A 13,084-nucleotide genomic window follows, 5' to 3' on the forward strand; every position below is an offset into this window, starting at 1 on the left:
TTAACATAACAAACTAAATAATAAATTCTGCAGCAGATTGTTGAACTAAGTATACATACCAACTAGAAAATAAGCAGCTGTAAAAGTGGAAATGGAAAACAAAATGGGAATGAAAAGAACTGATGGTGGCGCTAGAGGAAAGGTCAAGTGGTCACCAAATCAATAGGTTTCTTCCACTTGGGGTCTTGATTGTGCACAAATGTTATGGCAATCCAGCCAATACATTGAGATATATCTTGTTCTCAGTCTTGTTCTCATCCTGTGGGCATCATGTGTGTAGTGATCCAATATCCATGCCATTTAACAGCATGGCAATATTGCAAATGCTGTCCTGGGACATAGTGGAGCTCAAGTAGTTTAAAAAAAATCAGTTTTAGTTTACTGAAAGCTCTCTCGCTTTCAGAAACAGTCACAGGCAGTGTGCAAAATATATGTAAAGCAACTCACACTTCTCCAAAAATGCTTTGCAGCTGCATCTTACAAATTGCATTCAGGAGACCAAGAGGGGACAAGTTAGGGGGGAAAGTGGCAGCATATACAGTGTTCAGGTGTCTTACTTCATTTTGAAACTCAGGTGTAAGATCTCTGGAATACTTCATGATCAGTGGTTGGCACACAGAAGGGACTTTATCCTCACTAATCTGCCCAACTTTCAGAACAGCAGAAAATGATTCTACAATTTTTGCAGTGGTGTGGAACCTATTGTCCAAGTCACTTATGATGATGTCCATAGCAGTAAAAACACTGTTCTGAAACACCGCTGCTGCACTGTCCTGAGCTAACTCCTCTTCAGAGGTCTCACCATGGAATCTCTTCCTTTCCTCTGGTGGCTGTGTTCCTTGCTAAATTGAGTTGCAACATCCATTTGTGTAGCAATCAGTGTTGCCTTAGACAGGAGAGACTCCCATCCATCTCTAAGAGCCTGCATCTCTTCCTTTAAGGCTCTGATATTGGCTACCTCTGTGTCAAGTGAGCTTTTTCCTGACTGGAGAATCACATTCCTGTCCTCAATGCATTGCAGTACCTGCAATTATGCCAACTGACATGTCATTCAACACAATGCTGCTCACCTCCTTCTTCAGTTGGGAGTAGGGCTTGTTCAGGGGGATGGGGAGACAGGGCTTGTTCAGGGGGATGGGGAGACAGGGCTGCTGAGCCTGAAGCTGCATCTGTTGGGCCTGACACCAGGCAGGGGGAGGGACAACTGATTCAGTATGAATAGCTTGCTAAAAGTTTGCCTGCATTGATTAAATGTCGACTAAGATGAGCAAAATGTAAACAGAATTTTCTGAGAAGATATTAAGTAACTGATGTTAGGGGAGCAAAATGATCCTATTTCACTATGGACTAAGCTAACAGGTTCATTTCCACCACTCACAGACTACACCCACCTTCCTTTGTGAAACATTGGGTGACATACTGTCGCCCTTTCTTTTCTCTCTCCTGTCTTTCTTTTTTGGAAGCCAGATTGTTCTTTAGGAAGCTGAGACATGATGCTCCACCGGCACGCCTCAACACATGCGTCGCTTGTAAATGATGTCTCAGTGTTGGAGCTATCCGTAAAAAGAAAAGAAAAGGGTTCCATCTGGTTTGCTTAATATAAGGAATTTGAAATTATTTATATTTTAGATACTTAAGTAGATTTAGATTTTAGAAATTACATTTACTTTTGATAGTCAAGTATATTTAAAACCAAAGTAGGATTTTACTGAGTGACTTTCACTGGAGTCCTTTTGTTACGCGGAGCGAACACAGGGGAACCCAAGAGCTGACTCAGATGCGTTGCAGAAAAACCCAAAGTGTAGAGTGAGGAGTAGACTGAGTTGAACAGGGTAAACAGATCCTGAGGGGAATCCAAGGTGGTGGTGGTGGTGAGTGAAGTCCAGAGCAAGGTGGTTGGTGGTGAGATGTGGTACAGGAGCCAGAGACAGAGCAGTACTGCAAAGAGAGGACAAACGGTGTAAGGCAGGGAAACAAGCACAGCAGGGCAATAGGATCTTGAGAACTTCCAAAAGGCTAGGCTAATCACTGACTGAGCAGAGATTACAATCTGGCAGAGTGGAGGTGGCAGGGCTGAGTATATTTAGAGGTCTTGATTAATGGGACGATTTGCAGCTGGTAGGGATCTGCTCTGACTCCAGCCACACAATCACACTGAGAGAGAGAGAGAGAGAGAGAGAGAGAGAGAGAGAGAGAGAGAGAGAGAGAGAGAGAGAGAGAGAGAGAGAGAGAGAGAGAGAGAGAGAGAGAGAGAGAGAGAGAGAGAGAGAGAGAGAGAGAGAGAGAGAGAGAGAGAGAGAGAGAGAGAGAGAGAGAGAGAGAGAGAGAGAGAGAGAGAGAGAGAGAGAGAGAGAGAGAGAGAGAGAGAGAGAGAGAGAGAACACTGTAGGTTAGGACGACATCTCTCTAGTGGGAGCAGATGTGACACCTGATCTATTAAGATATCTTTACTTTTACTCAAGTAGGACAACGTGTAAATCAGCTAGAAAGATGTGTCGGCATCGAGTAATTGTCTCTAGCCCCCTCCCAGTTAGGGGGAGTGATGAGCTCTTCAGCAGAGTCTCACAACTCAATCGCTGGTTGAAAACTGTTTTCTGCCCCTCCCAAAAGATAGAATTTGTAGATAATTGGCCCTCTTTCTGGGACTCACCCACAAACAGGACCAAGCCTGGCCTGTTGAGGAGTGACGGACTCCATCCTAGCTGGAGGGGTGCTCTCATCTTAGCTACGAACATAGACCATGCTCTAACTCCCCTAGCTCTACAATGAGATAGGGTGCAGGCCAGGCAGCAGGCTGTTAGCCAGCCTGCCTACTGGAGTCTGCCACTAGCACAGTCAGTGTAGTCAGCTCAGCTATCCCCATTGAGACCGTGTCTGTGCCTCGACCTAGGTTGGGCAAAACTAAACATGGCGGTGTTCGCCTTAGCAATCTCACTAGAATAAAGACCTCCTCCATTCCTGCCATTATTGAAAGAGATCGTGATACCTCAAATCTCAAAATAGGGCTACTTAATGTTAGATCCCTCACTTCAAAGGCAGTTATAGTCAATGAACTAATCACTGATCATAATCTTGATGTGATTGGCCTGACTGAAACATGACTTAAGCCTGATGAATTTACTGTGTTAAATGAGGCCTCACCTCCTGGTTACACTAGTGACCATATCCCCCGTGCATCCTGCAAAGGCGGAGGTGTTGCTAACATTTACGATAGCAAATTTCAATTTACAAAAAAAAAAAACAACGTTTTAATATTCACATGGAAAAGTCCACAGACCCACTCCAAAAGGCTTTCGGAGCCATCATCGACTCAGTGGGTTTTGTCTAACATGTTTCTGGACCTACTCACTGCCACAGTCATACTCTGGACCTAGTTTTGTCCCGTGGAATAAATGTTGTGGATCTTAATGTTTTTCCTCATAATCCTGGACTATCGGACCACCATTTTATTACGTTTGCAATCGCAACAAATAATCTGCTCAGACCCCAACCAAGGATCATCAAAAGTCGTGCTATAAATTCTCAGACAACCCAAAGATTCCTTGTTGCCCTTCCAGACTCCCTCTGCCTACCCAAGTACATCAGAGGACAAAAATCAGTTAACCACCTAACTGAGGAACTCAATTTAACTTTGCGCAATACCCTAGATGCAGTTGCACCCCTAAAAACTAAAAACATTTGTCATAAGAAACTAGCTCCCTGGTATACAGAAAATACACAAGCTCTGAAGCAAGCTTCCAGAAAATTGGAACGGAAATGGCGCCACACCAAACTGGAAGTCTTCCGATTAGCTTGGAAAGACAGTACCGTGCAGTATCGAAGAGCCCCACTGCTGCTCGATCATCCTATTTTTCCAACTTAATTGAGGAAAATAAGAACAATACGAAATTTATTTTTGATACTGTCGCAAAGCTAACTAAAAAGCAGCATTCTCCAAGAGAGGATGGCTTTCACTTCAGCAGCAATAAATTCATGAACTTCTTTGAGGAAAAGATCATGATTATTAGAAAGCAAATTACGGACTCCTCTTTAAATCTGTGTATTCCTCCAAAGCTCAGTTGTCCTGAGTCTGCACAACTCTGCCAGGACCTAGGATCAAGGGAGACACGCAAGTGTTTTAGTACTATATCTCTTGACACAATGATGAAAATAATCATGACCTCTAAACCTTCAAGCTGCATACTGGACCCTATTCCAACTAAACTACTGAAAGAGCTGCTTCCTGTGCTTGGCCCTCCTATGTTGAACATAATAAACGGTTCTCTATCCACCGGATGTGTACCAAACTCACTAAAGTGGCAGTAATAAAGCCTCTCTTGAAAAAGCCAAACCTTGACCCAGAAAATATAAAAAACGACAGTCCTATATCGAATCTTCCATTCCTCTCAAACATTTTAGAAAAAGCTGTTGCGCAGCAACTCAGTGCCTTCCTAAACACAAACAATGTATACGAAACGCTTCAGTCTGGTTTTAGACCCCATCATAGCACTGAGACTGCACTTGTGAAGGTGGTAAATGACCTTTTAATGATGTCAGACCGAGGCTCTGCATCTGTCCTCGTGCTCCTAGATCTTAATGCTGCTTTTGATACCATCGATCACCACATTCTTTTGGAGAGATTGGAAACCCAATTGGTCTACACAGACAAGTTCTGGCCTGGTTTAGAGCTTATCTGTCGGAAAGATATCAGTTTGTCTCTGTGAATGGTTTGTCCTCTGACAAATCAACTGTACATTTCGGTGTTCCTCAAGGTTCCGTTTTAGGACCACTATTGTTTTCACTATATATTTTACCTCTTGGGGATGTCATTCGAAAACATAATGTTAAATTTCACTGCTATGCGGATGACACACAGCTGTACATTTCAATGAAACATGGTGAAGCTCCAAAATTGCCCTCGCTAGAAGCCTGTGTTTCAGACATAAGGAAGTGGATGGCTGCACATTTTCTACTTTTAAACTCGGACAAAACAGAGATGCTTGTTCTAGGTCCCAAGAAACGAAGAGATCTTCTGTTAAATCTGACAATTAATCTTGATGGTTGTACAGTCGTCTCAAATAAAACTGTGAAGGACCTCGGCGTTACTCTGGACCCTGATCTCTCTTTTGAAGAACATATCAAGACTGTTTCAAGGGCAGCTTTTTTCCATCTACGTAACATTGCAAAAATCAGAAACTTTCTGTCCACAAATGATGCAGAAAAATGTATCCATGCTTTTGTTACTTCTAGGTTGGACAACTGCAATGCTCTACTTTCCGGCTACCTGGATAAAGCACTAAATAGACTTCAGTTAGTGCTAAATACGGCTGCTAGAATCCTGACTAGAACCAAAAAATGTTATCATATTACTCCAGTGTTAGTCTCCCTACACTGGCTTCCAGTTAAGGCAAGGGCTGATTTCAAGGTTTTACTGCTAACCTACAGAGCATTACATGGGCTTGCTCCTACCTATCTTTCCGATTTGGTCCTGCCGTACATACCTACACGTACGCTACGGTCACAAGACGCTGGCCTCCTAATTGTCCCTAGAATTTCTAAGCAAACAGCTGGAGGCAGGGCTTTCTCCTATAGAGCTCCATTTTTATGGAATAGTCTGCCTACCCATGTGAGAGATGCAGACTCGGTCTCAACCTTTAAGTCTTTACTGAAGACTCATCTCTTCAGTGGGTCCTATGATTGAGTGTAGTCTGGCCCAGGAGTGTGAAGGTGAACGGAAAGGCTCTGGAGCAACGAACCGCCCTCGCTGTCTCTGCCTGGCCGGTTCCCCTCACTCCACTGGGATTCTCTGCCTCTAACCCTATTACAGGGGCTGAGTCACTGGCTTATTGGTTTTCTTCCATGCCGTCCCTAGGAGGGGTGCGTCACTTGAGTGGGTTGAGTCACTTCCTGTCTGGGTTGGCGCCCCCCCTTGGGTTGTGCCGTGGCGGAGATCTTTGTGGGCTATACTCGGCCTTGTCTCAGGATGGTAAGTTGGTGGTTGAAGAGATCCCTCTAGTGGTGTGGGGGCTGTGCTTTGGAAAAGTGGGTGGGGTTATATCCTTCCTGTTTGGCCCTGTCCGGGGTTATCGTCGGATGGAGCCACAGTGTCTCCTGACCCCTCCTGTCTCAGCCTCCAGTATTTATGCTGCAGTAGTTTATGTGTCGGGGGGCTAGGGTCAGTCTGTTATATCTGGACTATTTCTCCTGTCTTATCCGGTGTCCTGTGTGAATTTAAGTATGCTCTCTCTAATTCTCTCTTTCTCTCGGAGGAGGACCTGAGCCCTAGGACCATGCCTCAGGACTACCTGACATGATGACTCCTTGCTGTCCCCAGTCCACCTGGCCGTGCTGCTGCTCCAGTTTCAACTGTTCTGCCTGCGGCTATGGAACCCTGACCTGTTCACCGGACGTGCTACCTGTCCCAGACCTGCTGTTTTCAACTCTCTAGAGACAGCAGGAGCGGTAGAGATACTCTCAGTGATCGGCTATGAAAAGCCAACTGACATTTACTCTTGAGGTGCTGACTTGTTACACCCTCGACAACTGTGAATATTATTATTTGACCATGCTGGTCATTTATGAACATTTGAACATCTTGGCCATGTGCTGTTATAATCTCCACCCGGCACAGCCAGAAGAAGACTGGCCACCCCTCATAGCCTGGTTCCTCTCTAGGGTTCTTCCGAGGTTTTGGCCTTTCTAGGGAGTTTTTCCTAGCCACCGTGCTTCTACACCTGCATTGCTTGCTGTTTGGGGTTTTAGGCTGGGTTTCTGTACAGCACTTTGAGATATCAGCTGCTGTAAGAAGGGCTATATAAATACATTTGATTTGAATTTGATTTGATTAGATTATCTTGCCAAAAGGGTGCTCAAATTCACGGCAGGTAGCCTAGTGGTTAGAGTGTTGGGATTATAACCGAAACGTTGCTGGATCGAATCCCCGAGATGACAAGCTAAAAATCTGTCGTTCTGCCCCTGAGCTAGGCAGTTAACCCACTGTTCCCCAGGCGCCGAAGACGGATGTCGATTAAGGCAGCTGCTGATTCAGAGGGGTTGGGTTAAATGGGAAGACACATTTCAGTTGAAGGCATTCAGTTGTACAACTGACTAGGGTATCTCCCCCCTTTCCATTCACATTATCCTTCCTTTAGGCTAGCTTTATCAACTCAGTTGTGTGTATTTATACTCATTAGGCTATTTTATGCAAGCATCATTGTTAAGCAAATGGCCTCTACTAAAAGGTCTAACCTTTGTGGCACAGGAGGTAACGCATTTGCCCTAACAGCAGGTTGCTGATCCATTTTTACCTCCTGTCCATCTGCTCAGACTGAAATATGGCACACCTACTCCTCCTGGTGCCACTAATATGAAACTGCAGAACAACATCATACCCAAGGGATATGACATACATACCCACTGAATACACAAGCTGTTACAACAGTATTACCATGCACAAATGAGATTCTGAATTCAAGACAGAAGTAGGCTGATTCAGATAATTTGCCATTTATTAAATACTGTTCAAAGTGAGTACAAATGCCACAGATATGAATCTATTGGGGTAGAATATCACCATAAATTTGATATACAGCTGAAAAAAAAAAAAATCACTGAATTATATAAAATGTCACTGAACAATAGCCAAACCACTTGACAAACATTTCAGATATCTAAACCTGAATGTATCAAAATGACAAATGCTCAGAAGAGAAGATGACATTACAGTACCAGAATATTAAGACCGCACAATAACTTAACTATTGATTGTAAGACAATTACATTTCAAAACCTATGATATGTTTTGTACTCCAACTCTATTTACAGAAATACAAAGATATCAAATACAACCATATTACAACCATTCATTAGATCATTGACCAAATACAAGCCTTTCTTCTGTGTAGCAACAACACAGACAGTTTCAAGCAAATCATTTCATCTCTAAAAAAATGTTTCTATGTGCTTATCCAACCATGTTTTTGTGAAAGCTGTATTGATTTCTATAGGAGAGCACAGTAAAGTATCACACATTGGCAGGGATAATCACAGAGATAAGGATTGGGGCTGTAAACATTCAAATGTAACATTTTACATTATGGCTGTTTGGTCAAGGTCAGCAGGTGCTAAGAGTTACAGGGAGAAAGCAGATTCGAACAAGACAGAGAATATGTACACAGTGAGTGTGGGAACGGGACAAGAGAAGTGCTCCCTCCCACCCCACTCACACTGTTCTTCTCTACTTTTTTCACCAACTCTCTTAAATTCTGAAAGACATTCTCTCCGTCGCCCTTTACCTCTGTTTTACTCTCTGTAGCTCTGTTTCTCTTCAACCCCCCTCCCCAACAAACTCCTTGTCTTCTCAGCGCCCAGGGGTGAAGATGTAGTCCAGAGCCTGTCTCTCAGCAGCTGCCACATTAGGGTGCCAGAGGTCCACCATGAAGACAACCCTGGGGCCGTCCTCTGGGCCGCCTGAACATAGAAAAAACACAGATTCATGTCTTCCTCCAATCAACCCTTTATAACAGCTTAATAACACTTTCTCACAACAGTACAAACACACACACACAACCCGGGAAGAAAAACGCGACCCCTTTCACCCCCTCCACACACACAGCCGTCTCCCTCTCACCCTCATGGAAGGCCCTGTGGAGGAAGGAGTCATCAAACAGCAGACAGCTCCCCTCAGACCAGCACTGTGGCTCACCGCCAACCACCAGCTCACAGGAAGAGGGCACTCTAAGACCTACGGAAGACAGGCAGCAAGTCAGTCTATATACAGTAATTACCAAGGAAACCAGGGAAAAAATTACATGACACAAACACATACTGTATGAATATATTCTAAAATGTCAGCTGTATATGTTGTCATGCAAAGCAAGCTTTAAATCAACCCTACAATAGTAAACATCATTACTATCATTGTAATAATTTCAGAGACACAGGTGAACACACACAGGGAGCCAGGTGCATCTTTGAAATCCCTATATTTAACAGTGTTTTGTAGCCCTCCAGGCAGCCCCCCCCCCCCCTCTTACCCAGGTGGCAGCGCAGCCTGACGTTGGTTGGGCCGTAATGCTCAGTAATCAGGGCTCCCGGGGTTAGCACAGAGAAGCAGGCGTTTCCAAACACGTTGTTGGCGATAAAGGTGCGCAGCTGACTCAGCACCCTCCAGGCCCGGGGGCACCTCCTGGCATTGAGGGCCAGCGGAGTGCCCTGGTTCAACAAGTAGAAGGTCCACCACTGGCCATGGGGGGTGCTGTTGGACTTCCAGCCCAAAGGAAGGGAGGAGCCGGCCCTTGATGGGGGGGCGTGGTAGATGCTCTCAAACTCAGCCAGCAGAGCAGGGAAGCTCCTCTCCAGCAGCTCCACGTCATGCTTCTGTGCGTCCCGGGAGAAGAAGGGTGCTGAGGGCAGGTCAGGGAGGAAGAACACCTCTGGCCTCTGGATGGTGGGCCGACTGGTGAGGTAGCGACCCTGGTCTCGTACCCCTTTGTGTACCCTGCCCATGCCCGACCAGGTGTAGCGTTTGGCGTAATCTTGCAGGCTGTGGTACAGCTTCTGATTGAGACCGTCCCCTGTGTTGGTGCAGCGAAAGGACTCAGCGGACTGGCAGTAAGCAAAGCCGTTCGGCTCCTCCACCCCTGACACCGGCCTGCCTTTAGCCTTGCCATCTCTCTCTGTGCTGATCAAGGCCCCCCCACCCCCTCGACTGGGCTCAGTGCTGTACCCCCCACGCAGGGGAGAGGAGCTGTGCTCACGACCTACCCTGTAACAGTACCACACAAAGAGCAGCAGCAGGCACATGGCTGTGCCAAAGGCACTGGACTCACAGTCCCTCATAGACTGCATCCCTCCAGCCACCATCTCCCTCACCCTCTCTAGTGACCACTCCATTCTGGCTCTTCGCTAAAACCACTGAGTTTGGTCTGAAGAAACTACCGTTGAGAAGGTCAATAACCAACCCTGTCTGCCTCTGCTTGAAAATGGCTATTAGAGGAAAATGTTCCACAGGGTTTCTCAAAGGCTACTTTCAGGAAGCTCTTATCATCCCCCCTTCTGGATGTAGTCTGACACTATCTGATATGACACACTCAGGGATGAGGGGAGGGTTCCCCCTGCATGGTGCCTGGCTGTGTGATATTTGTGCTGCTCCCTCCCTTGTTCATTTTCGACAAATGCAGACAGACAACACACCTCAGGGTATCTGGTCTCTGCATCGGAGAGAGGGGGGGGGAGACAGGGAAAAGGTCATTAGACATAAGCACTGCACAGATACACAGACACACACAGCATCTAATAAAGAAGCAGAGTACCAACATGCAGATCTCATTGCAAGCTCAGTTTTCCACATTACCTCCCCCACTTAGCTGGTTTAATACGGAACTAAATCCCACCCTCTGTGCCACCCTTTCCACAAACTCCCACCCCCACACTCAGCTCTGGACACACACAGTGCACCATGCGCACACACTCACACACAGATGGCATTTAAAATTCAGTTCTCCACACACCTCCGCACTGCACTGTAGAAAGCCATGAGTCACATTGCTGCATTCAAACACCAAAATCTGTATGTCTATCACACACACACACACACACACACACACACACACACACACACACACACACACACACACACACACACACACACACACACACAAAATCTCAGTAAGACAAAAATAATGGTGTTCCAAAAAAGGTCAATTTGCCAGGTCCACAAATACAAATTCCATCTAGACACCGTTGCCCTAGAGCACACAAAAAACGATACATACCTCAGCCTAAACATCAGCGCCACAGGTAACTTCCACAAAGCTGTGAACGATCTAAAAATACTTGAATCAGTTATAGAACCCATTGCCCATTATGGTTGTGAGGTCTGCGGTCTGCTCACCAACCAAGAATTCAGAGACATTCAATTCTACAACCACCTAAAAGAAAGTGATTCCCAAACCTTCCATAACAAAGCCATCACCTACAGAGATGAACCTGGAGAAGAGTTCCCTAAGCAAACAGGTCCTGGGGCTCTGTTCAAAAACAGACCCCACAGAGCCCCAGGACAGCAACACAATTACACCCAACCAAATCATGAGAATACTTGACACATTGGAAAGAATTAACAAAAAACCCCAGAGCAAACTACAGTGCTATTTAGCCCTAAACAGAAGGTACACTGTGGTAGAGTACCTGACTACTGTGACTGACCCAAACTTAATAAAAGCTTTGACTATGTACAGACTCAGTGAGCATAGCCCTGCTATTGAGAAAGGCCGCCGTAGGCAGACCTGGCTCTCAAGATTAGACAGGCTATGTGCACACAGCCCACAAAATGAGGTGGAAACGGAGCTGCACTTCCTAACCTCCTGTTAAATGTATGAGTGTGGCTCTAAGGCTATGTATACAAAACGAAATTCCTTAGGGTTTTCTAGAATAGCGCTTTTTACATTTATTGTAGGAAGGATAAGGATAAGCAGCATAGATACATGAACATACTAACTGCAGTATTAAGCACTCACACAGACGAAAAGATACACTGTAACAAGCAAATTATGCAGTAAACATAAACACACATAAGCAGAGCTCCCACTGTACAGACCTTCCAATGCTTCTCCTGCACAACCATCTCACCAAAAATGGTCCGGCAAACCTGCTTGGAAAGACAGAACAGCCATCTCCTCTCATGAACACAGCCCAGATGACAGTCCACCGAGACGCACGCCCCCATAGAATCTCTCTAGCGCAAATACACAGTTCGCTCGCTGTCTGCTGCCTTGAATTGAGGAACTGTCGTAACTGAACAAACCCTGAATGGGGACAACCATCCATAACACTCGTCTGTCTCTCTCTCTCCCTCCCCCCTCCCTCCCACTCTCAATTTCTCCAATATTCCTGCCTCTAATGCCCTTAAACCTGCATACTTAAAGCTGTAGTTAGTCCGCCATCGTATCATGATTCACTCGCATAAAACCACGACAGATGTTCAGGGATTCACACTGTGTATTAACAATCTGCCAATAACAGCTACACTTGTACCGCATAAAAACAAAAATGCAACATAATGATATTTGAAATAATAATAATGACGATGATAATATTAATAATAACTCACCCAATTTTCATGGTTTTGAAAGATATCTAGACTAGCCTACAGGTTTACCATGTCACCAAGCAGCTAGTGAACTCTTATCTAGGTATGCTATAAGTTTATTATTACATGTCAATCATAATTAGGCCCTAATCAATTTAGCAAAATGTAAAAAAAAATAACAGCAGCAAAGATGTTCTATTATATTGACAAGATAGTCAAGTGACCGCTCTAACAATGGAAAAACATGTCCCCAAATATGGAAGGCAGGCAGGAGGATGCAAGATCAGGTGGGACCCTTCTAACCAATGAGACGGCAGATAATCGTGTGAACAACAGGCACAACTCAGAGGGTCGTCATTAGTTACCACAGCCACAAAGTCAAAATTATGGCTAAACCCCGCCTATTTCTACAATAAACCTTAACTTTAACCCTAACCTTAACAACACTGCTAACCTTATGCCTTACCTTAATCTTAAACTCGCATCGCCCAGAGTTCCCCCGCCCACTTCACTTCCCTCCATTGAAAATGAATGGGGCTCCATTGTTTCATCTCTCCTAATGTGTTATGTGGAAATGCACTGTAATTCGGATAGTCACTCTTGCTTCACTCTCATGTGGGTGCTAGCAAACAGGCTAGGTAGTGCTAGGTATCAACAGCCAATCCAGTAGGGGCTGCAAGCTATAGTGAACTTCGAATGGTCAATAGCGTTGCAATATCGCAGAGTATTTGCATAAAGTTCAGTTTTCCCCAACTTTGGTTCTCACTTCCTTAAATTGAAAATGAATGTCTGTTGTTTCATCCCCTCCTACGTGTTATGTTGAAATGCACTGCAAGTCATTTTTCTCAAAGTTGCCGGAATGCCACATGTATCCACTTAAAATAGTACATTTGTAATAGCCTAAACATTACAAAACGTATATTCCATTAAATATACCTCACGTAATTCAACACATTCTCATCAGTGGCATTGCACAGTTTTGCGGGGCCCCCACAAGGTCAGAGCTTGGCCTTAACT

At 45.0% G+C, this 13,084-nt stretch overlaps 1 protein-coding gene across 4 annotated transcripts; it reads right to left on the bottom strand.

Annotated features, from left to right (window-relative positions):
• Window positions 1-7,469: 7,469 nt before the first annotated feature.
• On the bottom strand, window positions 7,470-12,710 carry asphd2 (aspartate beta-hydroxylase domain containing 2). 4 transcript variants are annotated; one of them, XM_045703063.1, is made up of 6 exons: window positions 12,089-12,483; window positions 11,576-11,626; window positions 10,491-10,555; window positions 9,015-10,190; window positions 8,609-8,722; window positions 7,470-8,448 (listed from the first exon to the last, which is right to left on the bottom strand). In XM_045703063.1, exons 4-6 carry the CDS (start codon window positions 9,871-9,873, stop codon window positions 8,339-8,341), a joined length of 1,083 nt encoding a protein of 360 aa, XP_045559019.1. In that variant the 5' UTR covers window positions 9,874-10,190; window positions 10,491-10,555; window positions 11,576-11,626; window positions 12,089-12,483; the 3' UTR covers window positions 7,470-8,338. The 4 variants fall into 4 exon arrangements, with proteins under 4 accessions (XP_045559019.1, XP_014015816.1, XP_014015822.1 ...); XM_014160341.2 differs by lacking the exon at window positions 10,491-10,555; XM_014160347.2 differs by lacking the exons at window positions 10,491-10,555; window positions 11,576-11,626; window positions 12,089-12,483 and adding an exon at window positions 12,534-12,710.
• Between the last annotated feature and the right edge of the window lie 374 nt (window positions 12,711-13,084).

The sequence above is a fragment of the Salmo salar genome, chromosome ssa20, assembly GCF_905237065.1.
Source record: "Salmo salar chromosome ssa20, Ssal_v3.1, whole genome shotgun sequence".
In the NCBI taxonomy this organism is placed as follows: Eukaryota; Metazoa; Chordata; class Actinopteri; order Salmoniformes; family Salmonidae; genus Salmo; species Salmo salar.

What these genes read in the sequence shown, in the direction of transcription:
- asphd2 (XM_014160347.2), bottom strand. Translation starts at nt 9,873, where the DNA reads ATGGAGTGGTCACTAGAGAGGGTGAGGGAGATGGTGGCTGGAGGGATG. An exon ending in CAGGCTGCGCTGCCACCTGG is followed by an intron (nt 8,723 to 9,014) that starts GTAAGAGGGGGG and finishes TGTCTTCCGTAG; the next exon opens with GTCTTAGAGTGCCCTCTTCC. An exon ending in CCACAGGGCCTTCCATGAGG is followed by an intron (nt 8,449 to 8,608) that starts GTGAGAGGGAGA and finishes TTCTATGTTCAG; the next exon opens with GCGGCCCAGAGGACGGCCCC.